The sequence below is a fragment of the Eptatretus burgeri genome, chromosome 2, assembly GCF_056783735.1.
Source record: "Eptatretus burgeri isolate ZD-2024b chromosome 2, Ebu_testis_v1, whole genome shotgun sequence".
Classification (NCBI taxonomy): domain Eukaryota; kingdom Metazoa; phylum Chordata; class Myxini; order Myxiniformes; family Myxinidae; genus Eptatretus; species Eptatretus burgeri.
This window is the reverse complement of record NC_140962.1, coordinates 157,601,968-157,622,335: the sequence shown is the minus strand read 5'-3', so window position 1 is coordinate 157,622,335 and position 20,368 is coordinate 157,601,968. Positions and strand designations below refer to the sequence as shown.

Sequence of the window (20,368 nt, the reverse complement as noted above, 5' to 3'; positions counted from 1 at the left end):
CACAGCCAGCGAAGAAATAAATATCACTGCCAAGGTAAGGGAATCTCACCATGACCTCAACATCCTCACCACAAACAGGTACAGACAGATGCCTGGCCCATCCCAATCTCCTTTAGATCTCTTCATCTCCTCCATCTCTTCTGGATCTGATTTTGACAAATTTTCCTGAAAATATCTGCTGTTCTTCCTCCGGTCCAATCGGTTCTTCTGACCATGTCCTGGTCAAAGTGGACATCGCTCTGGCTGTTATCAGAGAACCAACTCAGTGCCGTCGAGTCTGGAATTTCACTCAAGCCGACTGGCAGGGTCTTCAAGCAGCCATCAACTTCTAGACTGGTATCCCAAAACTACTTTCTCCAACATCAACTCATCCTGGGAATTCTTTCAAAGAAACTTGCTCTCTCTTTCATGCACAGACATATCCCCTCTAGTCTTCAGTTGTCCTACCCTTCCTCCTGCCCATTGTTCACTGTGGCTTGTGGCGAGGCAGTTGTCCTGAAACAACTTGCCTTTGTTTCATGGAAAGCAAACCCAACTGAGGGTAATCTCAGTTTCTTACAAAAACCTCAGAACAAGTGTGTATCTACCCTCAGGAGAGCCAGAAAACAACATCTTTCTCATCTCAAGTCTGAACTCTCAAACCTCTCTACCTCCTTTAATCCTGGTGGCATCTAATCAAATCTGTTTCTGGTGTATGTTCCCTCTCAATCCCTCCCTTTCCTCAAATGGCTGCACTGCTGATACCACAGGTGAAAAGGCTGAATGCCTAAACTCGGTGTTTGCAGCTGAATCTTGTGTCCGAAACTCATTGCTTTCTCCACCCACCTTACCCAGTCACACCCAACTGTCCCTGGACTCTGTATCCTTTTCTTTTGACAAAGTGGAGAGCTTGCTGTCAAACCTCGACTCAGATTCTACAACCGGTCCAGACGCTATCAGCCCACATGTCCTAAAAAAGACCTCCTCTGATCTTGCTCACCCCCTCTCTCTGTTCGATTCACCACGTCATTTGCTCAAGGTCATCTGCCATCTGCTTGGAAATCAGCAAACATTACTGCCCTGCATAAAAAGGTGCAAAAACAGATCCCTGCAACTACAGACCAATCATCCTTCTCCCAATCACCAGCAAGGTTATGGAATCCATCATCGCTTCAGACATTAAATCCTTACTCGTCTCCAATGGATTGATTTCTTGTCATCAATTTGGTTTCAGACCAGGTCACTCTACCCTGGACATGTTGCTTCTGCTCTCCCAACAATGGATGGAGGTCCTCAATGCCAGACATGAAATCAGAGCCATATCCCTCGACATATCCCGTGCTTTTGGCATGGTCTGGCACCCTGCCTTGCTCACCAAACCCTCTTCTGATGGTATCCAAGGCCATCTCCACTCATGGCTCATGGACTTCCTCTCTGGTCGCAGAAAACATGCAGCCCTAAATGGAGTTCTCTCATCCCCTGTTCCTGTCCAGGCTGGAGTTCCTCAAGGCAGCATTCTGGGCCCTGTGGTTTTTCTGGTTTTCATCAATGATCTCTCCGACTCTCAAGAAAATCCTCTTTATCACTTTGCTGACAACTCCACCCTCTGCCGTACCATCTGTCATCCCTCAGACTGGCAAGCAGCAGCTTCTTCGCTCACTCCAGATCTGGATAAAATCACAAGCTGGTCCAACATATGGAAATGTTTTTCAATCCTGACAAATCTCACACTCTCACTATGTCTCTCAGAAAGGACCATTTAGAATCCCCCCACACATCTACTTTCTCAACAAACTGCTGGAAGAAGTACTTTCATTCAAGCTTCTGGGTCTCACTCTCTGCCATGATCTTTCCTGGTAAAGCCACATTTCCAACCGGGCCTACAAAGTCAGTCGCCGACTGGGAATCCTCCATCGTGCAAAGTCCTTCCTCGGCCCACCTGAGCTCCTGACCACATATAAAGCTTTCGTCCACAGCCTCATGGAGTACTGCTCTCCACTCTGGTCTGGTTTCAATGCCTCTCACCTTTCTCAGCTTCACGCCGTGGAAACCAAGGCTTTTCGGATCACTGGTGTCTCCCGCGGTGAGGCTGAGTCTTTGGGCCTCTCACTCTCTCACCGCAGGCAGGTCGGTAGTCTTTCTGTCTTCTACCATCCCTTCTCCGGTCTCGCCCCCCCCCCCGCTCTGTCTGCGATATGTCCTTCCCCCCTCCCATGTTTATGTCAGGCGCTCTAGGTCCACCAGCAATCCCCTTTTGGTAAAATTCCCAAAATCACGAATCACTGATCACCTTCACTCTTTTATTCCTCTTTTTGCCCACCATTGCAATAAACTACCACACTCTCTTCAATCCCATTCTTCCCTCAAGGCCTTCAAAACAGCCATTCACCACCACCTCTTATCTTACCCCATCCAAAAACCACGAGCTTTTCTACCCCTGTTAATCCACCCCAAACCTACCTCCTTCAAATTCCCTGCTTTCATTCCTGAAAGTCCGTGTAATAGGTCCATCTTGTATACCCCGTGTTCCCGGCCCCGACCCTCTCCCTTCCACAGATCTCCTAATGTCTCTGTTTCCCACTGTTTTGTCCTTCCCTCTCCTGCCCCTCTTTTCTCATGCCCCCATTGCTGTGCATTGTGTGTTAGCTCTCATACGAGCCTTGACAATGTATCCAACAAACAAAAAAGATATCAGCATCCAAGATGTCATTGAAAGCCTGGATCATGGTTTTGACCAATGAAACCCATAATCCCAGTGTCTTCGACTCCTCGTTCAGCACCTCAAGGGCCCCCATAAGGATATCCAGAATCTCTGCAAAGATAACTGCATCATCTTTGAATTCAAGGTCAGAGATCTTGACATTCAAAACTATGCACAGAAACTGGTTCTCTCCAACATTCTACCCAAAATGCAGTCCACACAAGTTCTGAAAATTGTGGGGCCAAGACACACCTGTCAAACTCCAGTAACAACTGGAAATAAGTCAGATTGTATCACCACATCTCACAGCACTCTCAGTATCAGCGTATAGTTCAGACATCAGATTGATCAGTTTTGGTGGCACCCCACGAAGACCAATAATCCTCCAGTGGGCATCTCGATTCACTGAATCAAATGCTTCACGGAGATCAACATAGGCTGCAAGTAGCCCCTGCCAAAACTCTCATCTGCGTTGACTGAAGACCCAAAGAGCAAGGATACGGTCAATTGTTGACCTCTTTGCTGTAAACCCTGTCTGCTCTGGGCACGAGAGCTCAAGCAGCTGGTGGCAAACCCTATGAAGAATTATTCGAAAATAGATCCTCGCACAATGGCCTCGTTGTCCACCCTCATCACTTGTACAGTTTTACGCCTCAACTCCTTGAACAACTTATCTCTGCCATTAAGCCTGGCCCTGGAACTCTGGTCAATTTTATCCAGCATCCCTTGAGACACAAAATTCTTCTTCGCCCTTTGGTGAGTTCAATGACATCCACCGGCAACATCAAGGATGGTGATCTTGAAGGCACTCCACAACTCTTCAGGATTTCCCAAAGCACCCAGACCCCCAAATCCCAACTCAGTCTGTTCACAAACTGCTCAGCTACCCTCTCATCCTTTCGCTTGCCAATATACAGACTCAGCTGGGAAAATTCTCCCAGATTTTAGCTGCAACTTCAGAGTTGCGCCAACAACCTTGTGGTCGGTATTGAGGAACTTAGCACTCCAGTAAACCGTGCAGTTCTGGATCATCCTCCAGCGACCATCAATGAGCACATGGTCAGTCTCCTTTGCAACACCACCGGTATTGGAATACCAAGTCCAGTGAAGAACCTATGGGTGCTGAAACCATGATCCAGCCACCCTAAGTCCACGACTTCTTGCAAAGTCAAGAAACTTAGTGCTCTTCTCGTTCACAGTTCCAGACCCATGGGGACCAACCCGTGTCACATAACCATCCCTATCAGTGCCAGTCGATGCATTGAAATTCCCCAAGACTAGAACACTATCATGCCTGGAACACTGATCAACCACAGACTCAAGCCTGGCATAGAATGCGTCCTTCACGGTGGGATCACTCGCCTCAGTCAGAGCAAATACAGAGACCATGGAAATGACACCCAAGGAGTGATGAATCCTTCATATCATAATATGCTCGTTGACCGGTGTTACCTCAATTATCAATAATCAGCTTATTGGACACAGCTACAGCAGATCCTTGGGCATGGTAACCATCAGAGCGATCAGACCAATAGTATGTGTAACCACCTGCCATGATCTCACCACAATCCGGTCTCCGAACCTCAGAGAGTGCTGCAATGCTGATGTCCAAACGCATGAGCTCAGATGATAACAGAGACAGGTGATCATCCTCTGTTTGGAGTAGGACATTCTGTTCACCCACTTAAAGGGACCACCTCAGGTTAACCCAAGGAAACTGCTGTCTGGTGGATGACCCCTCAGCGCCACTCTACCACACACCACCACAATCTGATCCAGATTGTGGTGGTGTGTTTACCCCATGCTTTTCCTTCCATCATCAAGCCATGGAGGTCGCGAAGGCTTTGCCCCAATCCCGTCACCACGGCAAGATGGCTGATAGGTATACACACTCACTCTGAGCTGTCTCGCCTGGGTTTGACTTGTTTCACCTTTTTGTGTGATCTCCTTTCATTTAGGATGTTATTTCATTTCATTGCTAGCTCGGAGTGGTTATCTTCTCTATTACAGCGAACAACATGTTTTTTGTTTGTACGCTAATCCTCCGAGCTTCCAAAGTTAACCGCCAAGAAAATTCACAAGATCACATTTTTACCCACCATACACCTTACCAGGGGTTTTAAACTATGGTGTACTTTTCATCGGTGCTAATGTGTTGGTACTTTTACATCATCAACTTTGTTCCATTTACTTGTCCATTCAATCTCAGTGGTGTAGGCATGGTTTTTCAATCTGGTTTCTGACCAATCATCTTGCCCCACACTAATATTGGGCTCATGGACCCCCTTCCCCCAACTCACTTCAATGGAGAGCATTGAGGAAGGTTTGAATGGAAGTGTGACAACACTTTTCCTGCCTGGCAGCTCACTCTTAACACCATTGTGGAAAGAACTCACTGGAGTTCACGGGAGTTTGGTTGGAGTTAAACCGCATTCACAGCCTTATCTTCAGCGAAGGAATTCCTTTCTTGACTCATTGAGCTTCGTACCAATTGCCCCGTCACGGCTCGCGATCTTCAGTGGGTTTTCACTCCTTTCAAACGCAGGACATCGAACATCGAACATTGAACCAATTTTGGGGAGCAGCTTATTCCCACGGGTACCTGCCATTAATGACACCCACGTCATCGAGTGAATCATATTATTTCGTGGATACGACACCGCATTGTCCCACTGGTGATATGCCATTTCTTGCTTCTTATTGAACCTGTGATTGTATTCACCCACACTCAAGTGTGACAGTTTATGGGACACTGGTCCGACGAGCCAAAGACATCAACCGTTAGTGGTGAGTAGAAGTGGATAACTCGATTTTCTATAAAACAGTCATCTCACAATTCACAATTCATAAACACACAAGTCATCACCTGTTGAGGGGAAGGGGTGAAAGTCCAGAGGGAGTGGGTGGGGTGAGAGGAGGCAGGGGAGGGGTCGGATGAGGGAGGGGAGTGGGTGGAGTGGGAGGGGCAGTGGTGGTGTGAGACTCTGGAGGGAGGGAGGTTGTGTGTGGTCAGAGGAGCAGGGGATAGGGTGGGTGAAGGAGGGGGTGGTGTGGGAGGATGGAGGGGTAGGGTTGGGGTGAGAGTCTGGAGGGGAAGGGGTGGGAGAAGAGAGGAAGGGGTTTGGTGGGAGTACAGAGGGGGTGGGTGGAAGGAGGGAGGGGAAGGGATGAGATTCCAGAGGGAAGGGGAGGGTGGGTGGAGGAAGGGCAAGGAGTGGGATGAGGGAGAGGAAGGGGTGGAAGGAAAGACCCAGCATTATCTTTGCTAGTTATGAACATAGGCTGCACCTTCTCATCAAGCAAAAAAAAATCAACATTATGATGAGACAGAGCTCCACAATGAAGAAAAAGGCTGAGGAAGAGCCACCTATCAGAAATATGCTCCGAAAAAAATGCTGCAGATGAATGGAAGTTAAAATAAGTGAGCTGGAGTACAGAGGAGAAGAAGTCTATCATGTATTGCAAAGCGTATGCACAAGATGTGAAGGATACAGGACTTGCTCAGTTCCACCGCTCCTCCAAGATATCTGCCTAACCCTGACACCACTCCTCCGGGATGTAACTGTTCTTCCAATCACTCCCACCTGGTTAAATTCCCAAAATCCAGCCATATCATACACCTCCACTCTTTTGTTTCTCCTCTACTTTCCCAAGGTGGTTCAATCCCCCTTTTTCCTTCGGGACTTAAAATTGGCAGTACAATACCATGCCATGTCATCCCCCATCCATACCTACGATCTTAAGACTGGTGTTGGCTTTTTGGTTAAGGTAGTTGGCTTGAGATTTCAGGGTCTTAAGTTTGAGCCCCTGTTTTTTTTTTTTTTCATTGAAATAACACCAGGTGGGTTGGCTCAGCCTGTCGTCCTTCTGAGGTTGACAAAATGAGCACCAACTTACTGGTAACAAGGGCACTTCCTCAGCAGCACAGCCGTCCTTCCAGAAAATGATGCAACCAGCAGGCGCAAGCTGTATTCGAAACAACGACCATCTGTTATATTCCTTACCTCCATTATCCATCCTTAACCCAACCCATGACCTACAAGTTTCTGTATTTCCTCCCATTCTCTCTCCCTCTCACTCCTTCCCTCTCCCTCTCCCTCTCTTGTTACTGCTTGTTCATTACCATGTCCTTGTTCACACCTGGATTACCACCTAAAGAAGCAACTTGGCATAAAAGATGGAGATTCTGACCTGTATACATCCCACTTCCTGCTTTGTTTTGCATTAAAGTCAAGCCGTTCTGGTGCCATGTACGGTAAAGTTCCAATTGGGTCACTCTCCTCCAGGGTAACTGCAGCGGTTGTATGATGTACTTCACACAGACCAAAGTCAGCAATCTGCAAACAGCATGACAAGCAGAACAGGACCGACCATAAGCTCATAGGTTACTGCGATCATCTCAAAACTTTTGTTCCTTCAACAGAGAAAAGACAAACACAGTCACTGAGTTTGGGGGAAGTTCCGTAATTTATTGAGGGTACTCTGAGTACTGGTGATATCACAACAATGGTGCCACATTCTCACGACACATAAGTCAGTCTTTTGTAATCAGGTCAATCTTTTGGGACTGCCACTGGTAACATGTAACCCAGTGCTACTTGCCACATGGTCCGGTTGTCGGTGACTAAACCGACACCCCTCACTGGCTTTGCTAGTGGAGAGGGTGACTGTAACACTTTGCCAGGACTGTAAACAACATCTGACAATGAGCGGATGAGCTCCCTTTGGGAGCCAACGGCCATCCAGTAGGGGAGATGGTGTCTCCCAAAAACACCCAATCGGGGTGGGAAAATTTGTTGTTTTTTTGCCTTGCCGAGTTACCACTTCCTGCACAGTGATCCTGTGAAGAGGTTTCCTTGTTTCAGAACAAGGTGAATGTTTGCTTTTGTTTTTTCTCTGTAGCCCTTCACACTTACTGTCCTGGCTCTCAGCCTTGTTTCTGGTGAATTTCAATGATAATATTAAGATAAAATAAAATTAAAAAAACTCAGCAGGGCATTTCTGAAGGAGAAATTTCATCCTCCCGATGGATTCCCACTTCGGGGGATTGTCCATGCTCTTAACCTTTTAAATGCTGAACATCAAGCAAGGAAGTAGCACATATCATTTTTTTAAAGTCTTTGGTATGACTTGGCTGGGTTTTGTACCAGTGACCTCCCAAACTCAGAGCAAATGCTATAACAACAACACCACGAAGTCTGGTATATTGTATAAATAAATAAATAAATAAACCCTGAAAGTTTCCTGGTTACAATTCCAACAAAACACTCACAAAATTGGTACTTAAACATGGTGGATGTGTGATGGATATCTCCTATTGACAGGATCCTTCAAGCAAGTGTTTGTGTTGCACATGTGTTCATAGTCACCATTCCAGTTAAGACACTATGTTTGTACATACAGTAAACTCGTAAGTATCGTTGGAGTGGGTTGCGTTGAAAAATGCTGCAGAAAATGCTCAACCACATTCAATAAGTTAGGTCGTCCTGTCCCTTTTTTCTGGAACTCTTTCAAAATCATAGCAACGCCACTCTGTTGTGGAGCAAGAAGTATACACCATTGTCAAAGCTTTGCGAAAATGGAGGCACTATATTTTGGGGCATCATTTTCAGCTGATTACAGACAAAAATATTTTTGCCTTAATGTTCAACAACAAAGAGGTGGCAAAATAATGAATGAAAAGACAATGAGGAGGCATATGGAACTTTCATGCTACAGCTGCCATATCATGTATTAGCCAGCTAAGGACAATGCTGCTGCAGACACAATGTATCTACTGCTCTGTGGCTAATAGTGACTATTATGAGATCCACCACTCACAATGCCACCCAGATATTATGATAATGATACACTTTGTTTGATATTGCAACTTTCCATACTCACTGATGACACAAAAAGATGAGGGTTACATGTCTTGTCTGCGCTGACTAAAGACTCAATTCTACAAACCCCCACCAGGTGACTTGATAAAAGCATTGCAGCCTTTTGAGAGACATCGTTTTTAAGGGGTCTTCACCATCAGACACCTCCAACAAATACCTGTTTACCATCGTCTATGAGTTCTCAAGGTTTTATTTTCCTTTATCTTGTCCCGACATCAACAAATTCATGATCAACGAGTCTTTTTTTCTGAATGTTCTCAATCTTTGGCATGTCGGCATATGTGCACTCCAATCATGGCTCTTCATTCATGTCCATTGATCTCAAAGAATTTCTTCATGGATGCGATATACAATATATACCAGCTGAACTATGGCCTACAATTCGCTGGGGAATGGCCAGGTCAAACGATATAATGGCTTTGCCTGGAAGGCCGTAGACCTTGATCATAAGTCCAGAAGCCTTTCTACTGCACAATGGGAAGCTGTCCTGATGTCATTTGCTCTGTGTGATCCTTCCTGTCTACTGTGACCAATGTGACCCCGCATGAGAAGGTGTTTGGTTTTCAGTATTGGTCAACAATAGTCATGCCATTCTGTCAAGGATCGCATTGCCCTGCAAAGTCTTCCTGAAGAGAAAAGTGTGCCAGAAACACCCCGACCCTTTTGCCAATGAAATAAGTCTATACCTGAGAGGAATTAATTAATCTGATGGGAATACCCCTCTCTTGCTCACCCCTCCCTCCAAACCCCCTCTCTCGCCCTTAGTATTTCTGTCAATGAAGAGACCAGTGGTATTTGCTCGTAAGAAATAAATAAAGCTTCACCCCCCCCCCCACTTTAGTGCCATATAGCATACTCATACACGATGAATAATGGGGAAGTGTGAGGGCTTGTGGCTGCCACAACGGTCGGGTTGTATGGGTCGACGCTGTACAGATGAAGTGCAGCTCAGGGAGAGATGGACCTAAGGAAATGGTGATGAGGGAGGCAATGGGAAAGGAACCACTCTTCCTCGGAGGGTGAAGCAAAGAGAGCAAGATGTTAATGTCGTTGTGTGAAGGCTCAACTGCCACACAGGCTGTGGCCATGACCCTTGCGATCTCTGGGACCACCCCCATGCATGCCAAGTCAGGTTATTGGCCACCTGCTGCCTGTAGGCAGGGCCATGTTCAGGCCCATTCCACCATCTGAGAGAGGGAACATCCATGGACACATCCTTCATGAACTCCTGAATACGTTTCTTTGCAGCATTGACACAGGCCTTTGTACCCTTCAACACCACCGGAAAGCTTTCCACAACCGTAAAAACTAGTTCAATTAGACCAACCAATTTGATGAATTAAGCTGGTCTAATTGATCCAAATAACATTAGATAACGGGTTATTAAACCTTTCTTCCTCGAATATGTCTGAGTGTTGTGTATATTCATTTCTTCCAATAATATACTCACTTGTATTTCTATCTTAATCACACATGTGCTCTCTCTCTCTCCTCCCTAACATTAATGGGCTCTCTCTCCCCCTTCCCTCCCCCCATGCTCTATTTCGCACCCCTCCCCCACACCCCTCCCCCACACCCCTCCCACCTCACATACTCTATTTGTCCTCCCCTCACAGGCATGCTCAATATCTCCACACACACACACACACACCGCACTCTCTTTCCCACTCCACACATGTCGACCTCTCCTCACATACCACACTCTATCTCTCCCTCCCCCCCACCCAACCCCACAAACACACACTCTACCTCCATCCGTTAATCACTTATTGCACCATGGTGTCTCTCTCTCGTCTCGTGCACTGTTCTCACCAATTTGAAAATAAACCAAGCTAATCGCACTAAGGAGGAAAACTTGCTTTACCTTTGCTAACTTTCTCACACCTCCTCCCCTCCCCCCCCCCCAACCATGGTAAGAAAAAAGTCCTCCATGTCGATTGGATTTAAACTTTCTGTATAAAAATGAAAAAGGAGAAGGGGGACTAGATAGGTTACTCCTTTTATTTTCATGAAAATGTCAATAAAATATCTTCCTCATTGACTTCAATTTTAAATTCATGTCTCAGAATCCCCATTTTCCTTCTTCCATTACGTCACAAAGGAGAGAGCAGACCTCATCTCAGACTAAATTTCATCCACAAACCAAAGGTTTCCTCAGTCCTCACTCCCAACCTGTGCATGTACCTCGTTTCCTTTACAAAAGCAGTTTAATTGGTGACCAGTGTACAAGAATGCTAAAGGTCATGTAGCTGCTGCCGATTGATCCTCATGTTACACCACTTCCATTGTTCTATCGTTTTGGGGTTCCATAAGTGGATGTGATTGTTTCAACATTTTCAATGTTTGCTCTTCCTCTCATCATCACCCTATGCCTGCTTTGTTTGTTACCTTTTCATTAAATCACTTTATATAGCAGATAAAATTAAAAGAAAATAATTTGGCTGAAAGAGGAGAAAAGTCCACCAATTGGTAAACGACTCACACATCTGTAAGCAGGAGACAATCACAAGAATACATTAAAAAATGAAGACAACACAAACTCGTTTTGCTGTCCAGCAGGCAAGGCCTGTGAACTGAGCCTCGTCTTGCTGGGCAGATGTACTTGCTGGTGTTGCATTCAGTCTTGTAAATGGATCTTTCCTAAGACAACCAATTACTGGCAAAAATACCACAACATGTTACATTTCAGAGGGAAGCTTTCTCTGATGATCCCACCTTGGTGTTGAGATGCTCATTCAGCAGTACATTTGCAGGCTTCAGGTCAAGGTGCAGCAAGAGCTTGGGCTCCATAGAGTGCAGGTAGTTCATACCCAGAGCAATTTCATGAAGCAAACGCAGACGCAATGCCCAGCCTGCATCGACATTTTTATTGAAGTCCTCCACCGAGCCACGAGACATCCATTCCAGCACGAGACCCGAGATTGTCCCGGAGTCCTTATACAAACCCAAAATTTGAACTGTGTAGATATACTGAGCTTTCATCAGATTATTTACTTCCTTTTTCCAGTCACTGCAATACAAACATATCAAAAACAGTTATTGATACACAAAGGAAGAATTGGTTTTGAAAGTGTTACCAGAACAATGACTAGAAACGGATTTATTGTTATGTATACTCACTCTAACCTCATTGAAGAGTTACATGTATAAGAAACCAGATGTGCAAGCTAGTAAAGTTATACATGGTGACAATGGCAAATGGAAGACACCAAACGTGAAGGTGATGAACTGTAACATTATAAATGTACCATCAGAGATGGGGAATCCCCCGCCATTGAATGAAAAAGGTCATACATATTCCAGATAATGAGGGAGGTGAATTGGAAACAAGACACCATTTGGTCATCATCTCGAAAAAGTTCCCCAAGGGTGAGGAACGTTGTAACCAAAAATAATTGAAATCAGATAAGCGGTTTTCCATTTATTACAAAAAACATTTTTTTCAAGATGGCCACCCCAGTCGGCCATCTTGGATCTGGCCACGCCCAAAATCAATAGGGTTCTTCCTTTTCAGGTGGTGCATGTGTGACCCAAATTTCAAATCGATATGGCGAACAGTTTATGAGTTATCGCACTCACAGCTATAAATGTTGACGGATGGACGGACAGCCTGACGACCTGGGTAACAACAATATCCCCCATCCGCCACGCGGCGGGGGGATAAAAACAAGTTTGGTCAAAATCCCATCACCAGTCCACAAGTTATCATGGTAACAGGATTTTACCCAATATTACCTTTGACCGTTGACCTCTTTATGCCAAAATCCATTTAGTTCATCTTTTTTCATGATATATACTTGTACCAGGTTTGGTCAAAATCCCATCACTGGTTCACAAGTTCATCCGGTAACAGAATTTTTTTACTGAATGGGACCTCTGATCTTTGACCCCATAATCTAATCAGTTTCTATTTACATCATTATACATACTTGTATCAAGTTTTACTTCGTTCCCTGCAGCCGTTCTTAAGTTATCACAGAAATGAAAACCTATCATGAATGGATGGACTGACACCCAAAAATACAATGCCTCTGGCGACTTCATCAGCAGAGGCATAAAAATAACAATAATGCACCTTATGGAACTATCTTGCAGAAGATACACTGTTTCATTCTTCTCTCCAGGACTTCAAGGAACCAATGCACCACCTCATGTCACCCCCAATCCTGACCCGTGACCTTTATTACCCCCATTAACGTTTCCGAAATCAACTCTCTTACTTGCTGAGTCTACTATTTTTCTTTTTTTTTTGTCTCGTTAACCCCTTGCTGGTTGTGCCCAATTATTACCGCTACCTCACTGTCAATCTAACCTTGTTCTTCCAAGAGCCTCGCTGTTGTGAAAAAAAACAGGAATCGAAAGATGCATAAGAACAATAATATAAATATGGAGAAACCTGCCAGGAGAAAAGAGGAGTTCATAAAATAATTCAGTACAATAACGAATGTGAGAGAAGGATTGAATGATGTATATATATATATATATATATATATATATATATATATATATATATATATATATATATATATATATATATATATATATATATATATATATATATATATATTGTTGTGGTTCTCAGAACAGCATGCATCCAACATAAAGTGGTCCCAAGACAGTTATTCCATGAATATGCAAGTAGATACTCCCTTCCTTTTTGTCTCGTGGGGCAACAGAAGCGTGCGCTGCGAGGATCTCATAGCTTGGTTTGCTTTCATCATTTCATTTCTAACTTCATTCCTACTCTTCTTTTCTGTTATTCCTGAGGTAAATCTGAGCCACGTGGCCCCTTCCCTGTGAGATGGGTCCTCAGCAAAGGATAAACAGGCATGACACCCCCACCCCTCCGTAGAAAACACAGCCTGCCAAACGCACGCGCAGTGGTACTTTCCACCCAATGGACAGGAAACACACCCAGGTCGACGCCCACGCTGCATGCAACACGTACCGAGGAGAAGGAAGAAATAGCACCTAAGAAAGGGGCGCTCAAACACCACATGAGCATCGACAGCACAGAGCTCCCGTCCTCAAGCGATCCCTCAATCGAGGCTGATAATAGAAAAGCAACAACACACCACATTGTGCATGATATGGGCGGCACGTACTTTTCAACCCATTTCTGGACTAATTATATCGATCGAGTTTCGCCACGCATGCACGATAGTAGAATTGGGCGAACACGAGCGCTGGCCGCGTGTGTAGTAGCGGATCTATGCACACTGTACGGAATGTGCTTGAAGCTCCTTGTACGGAATGTGCTCAAAGGAAGACCAGCGCTTAGCTCGTGAAACCTCATTGGAAACATCTTACTGTCTGTGCATGGGTTCGTCAAAACATCGTACCTTTGGTCCTCCCTGGCGGCCACGGATGTTCCCCATGGATGGCGAACGTTTTCTCGCCTCGATGGCCAGCAAAGCTGCGATCGGGCAGAGGCATGTTGTAAAGCTCGGGCCACGTGGCGCACACATAGCAGGAACATTGATTGACCAGCGCTGACCGGGGCACCCGAGCAAGCATGCAAGACCAACACCACTCTCGGCCAGTCGTCAGGACATGGCCCGGGGGTTCGTGCAAGGCGATTCATGGCGCAGAGTTCGGCGTGGGCAATTCATATCATGTCGTGGGGTCAGAGCGAGACAGGTCCACACCGCAGGGTTACCTTGCCGGAAATGGAAGGTTGCGGTTTCCGTTTCCGGCCATCGCTGCCGGGCCACACAGGGGTCGGGGCAATCAGAGCGCCCAATTCGGGTGACAACACCGAATTTCAGGGTGCCCCCCCCACCCCGCGCCGCAGGGCCTAAAAGGTCCGAGCACTCGATCTCTATCTCTCTCTATCTCTCTCTATCTCTCTCTCTCTATCTCTCTCTATCTCTCTCTCTCTCTCTCTATCTCTCTCTCTCTCTCTCACTCTCTCTCTCTCTCTCTCTCTCTCTCTCTCGCTGTTCTTCGACTCCATACGTCATCACTGGACTCCGCCACCACGTCGCTGAGTCCACCCACCCACCTGGTCCCAACTACCACTCCGTACACTCGTTCTGCACTCCATCCTCCAAACTCAAGCCCCTCCTTCACACCGACGGTCTCTACGTGAGCTGCCTGAAGCAAGAGACGACGCGCCAGCTGTAAGGGGGGTACCACACCACGGAGCATTCCCCAAAACGTATTGGTGGCGCATTCAGGCAATCAATTATACAAAGGTATGGAGAGACGGTAGCCTCAACTGCTCTCCTGTCTTGCTTCAATTCCTCTTCATCGGGTTTTCTGTGTCTGTGTGTGTGCGTCCTGGCACCTGTCTTTTCAAGTAAGACTGCAGAAGATTATCATTATTATTGTTATTATTATTTTCCTGTTACATCTGCTCTGCATATGCTTTCATAAGTTGCTTGTTTATTGCTGCACCACACCTTTCTTCCCTATCCCTGCACAACACACCCCAATAACCTATTCCCTGTACCGCATACATTTCCTCGCTTGCTTGTAAATAAATACTTATTAGAAATGTTCCCTGCTCGTTTTTGTATTTTCCTTCATTTATCCAGCATGGTCTGAATCCTAGATTAGCCGGGACTTTATTCCGAATGATCCATTCCTTTTAGCCGGTAAGTCCTTGGCAGTGTCACTCGGCAGCATCTGATCCGGTTAAGTGATCCGGTTTGGACAAGGCTTGTTCCCCGGTGATTAAATCACGTGATTTTTTTTAGGTAACCGGATTAGCTAGACGGAGGACCCTAAGTCACGTGGTTGAGTTATTGGTGTCCACGGTCAGTTAAGCGACCCACCGCATCACTGAATTATCCGTGTGCGACGGCCTACAATTCCGGGGAGTCCGGTGGGAGCCGAGATAGCTTTCCCCCCAAGTGGTCTCCTCACCTGACCCCCGGTCCGCAAATATATATATATATATATATATATATATATATATATATATATATATATATATATATATATATCGAAGGAAAATGTTTGTTAATTGCCAGAATCCTTCGGATTTCGGCAATTATGTTGGTCAGTTGTGTGTGTCATTCTGTGTGTCATTCTGTCTGTTTGTCTGTTTGTTTACACTGTAGCAGCCACACTGTGTCAGCGATCATGACCAAACTGGGTACAGACCTCGGCTATGGTCCAACTTAGACACTTGTCGTTTTTGGTGAATTTAGGTCAAAGGTCAAGGTCACCGAAAAACCGAAATTCATATTTTCACAATAATGTCTGCTAAAGTGGTCGTATCGACTTTAAACCAAATCCAAAATGTGCATCTTCCAATTCTGCATCAAACCATATGTCTCATTGGGGTGTCACACTAACACCCTTCTTAGCGGTCGGGGGTCGAATCTCAGGGGGGGTCGGGTCAAAACTTTCAAATTGCGATAAAAATGCCATTTCAAGTCCAATTGACTTCCAAGTTATGATCATGACCAAACTAAGTGCTATAACTCATTAAACAGTAGCACTATCGACTTCGAAGAACCAAATTGATTTCCAGGTTTTTGTTTTTACAGAGATCATGGAGATATGGCAAAGTTATTCCGGCAATTCCTTGCTCAACGACCAATTTCATTTGTTTCTTTGTTCGTGACCCCTACTCATTTGAGCTTCTCAGGTTAATCATCACAAAACTTTATAGGTTTTGAGGTCAACACCAGATATGAGGTCATTTGGTCCATTATTGCCATGTTGCACTCCCGAGTTAATTTATTTACCAACATGAAGTAATTTCTTTACTACAACTTCAGTCCTTTATACCCTGTATGGCCTGTAGACCCCAGTATTCCCTTTACACCACTTAGACCCTTTAATACCAATTTAGACCCATTTGAAACAACAGCCCCTCTTCGACCGTTTCGGCACTTTTCAGACCCATGGACCTTTTAAGACCCTTTGGACACCTCAGACTGCTTTTGCTCTTAGACCCCTTTAGACATTTAGTCCCATTCAAAACCCTTAGACCGTTGAAACACTTTTGACCCCTTTTTGACCTTTTAAGACCCTGAAGCCTCTTTTGACAACTCTTCACCCTTTAGAAAAATCGAAAAAGATTCCCCCGAAAATTATTTTTGACGACGTTTTTCGTGCACCATTCGCTTTGCATCACAAGTTGTGATGACGAATCAACTGGTATCCCAAAGTGAAACTGATGTAGAAAAGTGAAACTGAAATGACTGATCTTTGGATCCTCAAATTGTAAACCAGAATGAAATGCTGTGAGATATACGGAATGGAAATTGCCGAAAACAAAACTATGGGGAATATAAAAAGAGGCGGCAAGTTGGAGAATGAAGAAGCGATGTGGAGAGGGATAGTTGCCTGTTGGTGGTCGGTTGACATGGAAAGAACATTGTTGATCTTACAGCAGGCGGTAGGCCCAAAGCGTGCTGAAATTAGTTTTCCAGTCAAGGTTTTATTTTATCACCCTCACTCGCATGTTGTACTTCAGAGGTACAACAGGCATGGATTGAAAATCTTTGCTGGTGGAATGGAACGAGTTTGACAAGATTACCAGCTCCACCTACTGTGACATCTGCACACTGAATTCCCTTTTCTACCAATACACACTCATTTTAGGTGAGACATCGATGAGCCCGTCAGTAACTGGTACCCTGCTGGTATATACAAACAGTGACAGACACAAAATCTCACCTTCCCTGCATCCTTTTTACAGCAACCATGTTATGCCATTTCTTGTGCTTCGCTTTGAACACTTCACCAAAACCACCTCTTCCAACAGATGTTAAATTAACCAAATCATCCTTTGTCACTTCCTGCAATCCCAAGTTTTCTGCAACCACATCAGCTTCTGCATTCTTAGGATTGGAATCCTGGAAGCAATAAAACAAAAGATTTTATCAGGGATAATCATCGTGGCTTTGTCAGGAGCCTTATCACTGCCCAGGAATCATTCTAAGCTTTGTTCATGTGCATGAGATGTTGTTGGGAAAAAAAAAAAGGTGAATTAATTGAATCAACACTTACAAAATAGCACATTGGTTTAAAAATCAGTCATTTCAAAATTGATTTTGTGCACGCGCGCGCGCGCGCGCGCGCGCACGCACGCACACACACACACACACACACACACACACACACACCTTATACAGCCCACCTTGTCTGGATGTTCTTCATTTTTTTTTCCATCTGCAATGAGAAATAAATAATAAACTCCAATTAAATTTTTTATCAGAACAGAATCCCACATGATGTTCAGCAAGTCGAGCTATGACTGGGATTGAAATGTTTCGTTTCACCTGTAAATGTAAACTCAAGTTACTTACCTTGAACAGGTTTCACTTCCCTTTGTGGACCATCCACTTCCACCTTTGGTGGACCTCCCGCAACCCAGAGTCCCAAACGAGGGTATGATTTTCGATGTTTGTAAAGGATTTTCAGAAACTTCGTCGCACTCTCTTCACCTTTTCCATCCACAATATCCAAGCACATCCGGACCTTGTCTGCATTCGTTTTCTCACCTTTCATGTCACTGTAATTTTGTCTGTTGAGAACTCCTGTTGCTCTCACGTCATCAAAAACTTTGGAAGGATCGTACATCAATGCGTCGATTATGTTCGCTCTGTTTACCATCAACAGGTTCACATTCATATCGTTGTTTGTTTCATCTTCAGCAGCCATATTTACTTTGAGACCAATTGTGGAATTATTCTGTGGTGTGAAATAAAGGTAAATTATTCCAACAGCAACAACGAGAACAACGACGACAATAACAATCACAATCCTGCAATTGATTTTCAATTGGTGACTGGCTTTAACACAAATACCAATTTTTATAATGGACCTGAGGCAACAAATGCTACACGCAGTGACCTGCAAAAGTATTCGCCCCCGCCAAAGTTTTCACATTTCGATGACACCGGAGCTTATTTCATGGTGTTTTCAAATCACACTTAATATATAGTCTTCACAAACTACTCCAATATGATAAAACTAACAAAAAATGCAGATAAAATTTGAATAATTTGGATTAACAGAGAAAAATCAAATGATTCTCAGTTGTATAAGTATTCAAACTCAGCCTAATTAACCCAAAATCAATTCAGGAGCAAATTATTTGTTTGAAAGGTTACAAAATAAGTATAATAGGTTTCACCTGCATATAATCAGTGGATTAACTTAAAAATTAAGCTCTCCACTTATCTGAGAAGTTTTCAGGTGCAACTCACTTTGTCAACCAACAAGGCAACCATGAAGACCAAGGAGCATTCCAAAGAAGTCAAACATAAAGTGGTGGAGAATCACCGTTCAGGAGAGGGTTATAAGAAGATTTTAAAGTCACTTATTACCCCTTTGAGTATGGTGAAATACATCATTAGGAAGTGGAAGGCATATCATAAAACCCACACTCGACCCAGATCAGGTCTCCCATCCAAACTCAGCAGCAAGGCAAGCAGCAAACTGGTTTGGGATGTTAGTGAAAATCCATCATTGACTTTGAATGGTCTTCAAGGCTCGATGTCCAAGACTGGGATCAGTGTTCATCAATCAACAATATTGCGTTCACTTCACAAAACTGCCCTCTATGTTCAGGTGAAAAGAAAGAAGCCATTACTGAAAAAAACACATCTAAAAGCTCATATGAACTTTGCAAAACAGCATCTTAATTATACTGCAGGCAAGTGGAGAAAAGTTTTGTGGTCAGATGAGACTGAAATTGAACTTTTTGGTCTAAATTCAAAGTGTTACATCTGGTGCAAGCCAAACCAACACCATTCCTGTTGTCAAGCATGGTGGTGGCAGCATCATGTTGTGGGGCTGCTTTTCATCATCAGGGACCGGCAAGCTTGTCAGGATAGAAGGGAAAGTGGACGGTGTAAAGTAGAGGAGAATCCTTGATGAAAACCCGCTCGAGTCAGCCATGAATCTAAAACTGGGTAGGAGTTTTACATTTCATCAGGACAAAAATCCGAAGCACAAAGAGAAAGCCACACTGGAGTTGCTGAATAAGAAGAAAATAAATGTTCTTCAGTGCCCCAGTCAAAGTCCTGACTTGAACACAATTGAATATTTATGGCAAGACTTGAAGATTGCAGTCCATCGATGATCCCATCAAACGTGGCAGAACTCGAGCAATTTTCACGTGAAGAATTGGTAAATATTTCACCATCTCACTGTACAAAGCTGGTAGAGACTGACACAAAATTACTCAGAGCAGTCATTGCTGCAAAAGGTGCTTCCACCAAGTCCTGACCTCGGGGCTGAATACTTTTACAACCAGTGAATTTTGATTTGGAAATGTTTTTCGCAGGTATTCTTCACATGCAACTTCCTTTAACTATACTATAACAGTGTTGAGTTTTGTAAAGACTTTCCACATTATTCATAATTCATATAAATTTGGCATTAGTGGTAGGGGGTGAATACTTTTGCAGGTCACTGTATATCCAACAAACAGATTCACGTGGAGCACCTCGCTGCCATTAGACCATTTAAATTGCATCAGAAATGGCAATAAATGGCAATTGTTCCTCCCAGCTTGCCGGCTCGATAACAGAAGATGCCATTTTCATTTTTGACACCCCCACCCTGACGGTATCGTATGTGGGCATGGGCAACTTGCCAGATCAAAAACATCAATCATTTTTTTCAACCAAATGCAGATCAATTGTTTCCCAGGTGTCTTAGAAGGCTGATAGGATATAGCCGATACAAAGGTATTCACACTAAGCTGTCTCACCTGGGTTAGAATTCCGACTCAGCGAGAAATTGCCATCCTGTTGTTTCAGGTGCCGAGCGACCCATCAATGTGGTCTCAGTCCTTCCGATGGACTATAAGCCTGAGCCTGCCAGCATTGGTCGG

At 44.5% G+C, this 20,368-nt stretch overlaps 1 protein-coding gene across 1 annotated transcript in view; it reads right to left on the bottom strand.

Annotated features, from left to right (window-relative positions):
- The window catches only part of LOC147033684 (receptor-interacting serine/threonine-protein kinase 4-like), a 64,709-nt gene that overhangs the window by 42,576 nt on the left and 1,765 nt on the right, over positions 1 to 20,368 (bottom strand). The window contains exons 2-6 of the mRNA XM_085871775.1: positions 17,832 to 18,216; positions 17,663 to 17,694; positions 17,200 to 17,378; positions 11,278 to 11,572; positions 6,872 to 7,017 (exon numbers count right to left, since the gene is read on the bottom strand). Of these exons, the coding sequence (XP_085727901.1) occupies positions 6,872 to 7,017; positions 11,278 to 11,572; positions 17,200 to 17,378; positions 17,663 to 17,694; positions 17,832 to 18,186 (1,007 nt within the window). The 5' untranslated portion in view covers positions 18,187 to 18,216. The remainder of the gene's footprint in view (positions 1 to 6,871; positions 7,018 to 11,277; positions 11,573 to 17,199; positions 17,379 to 17,662; positions 17,695 to 17,831; positions 18,217 to 20,368) is intronic.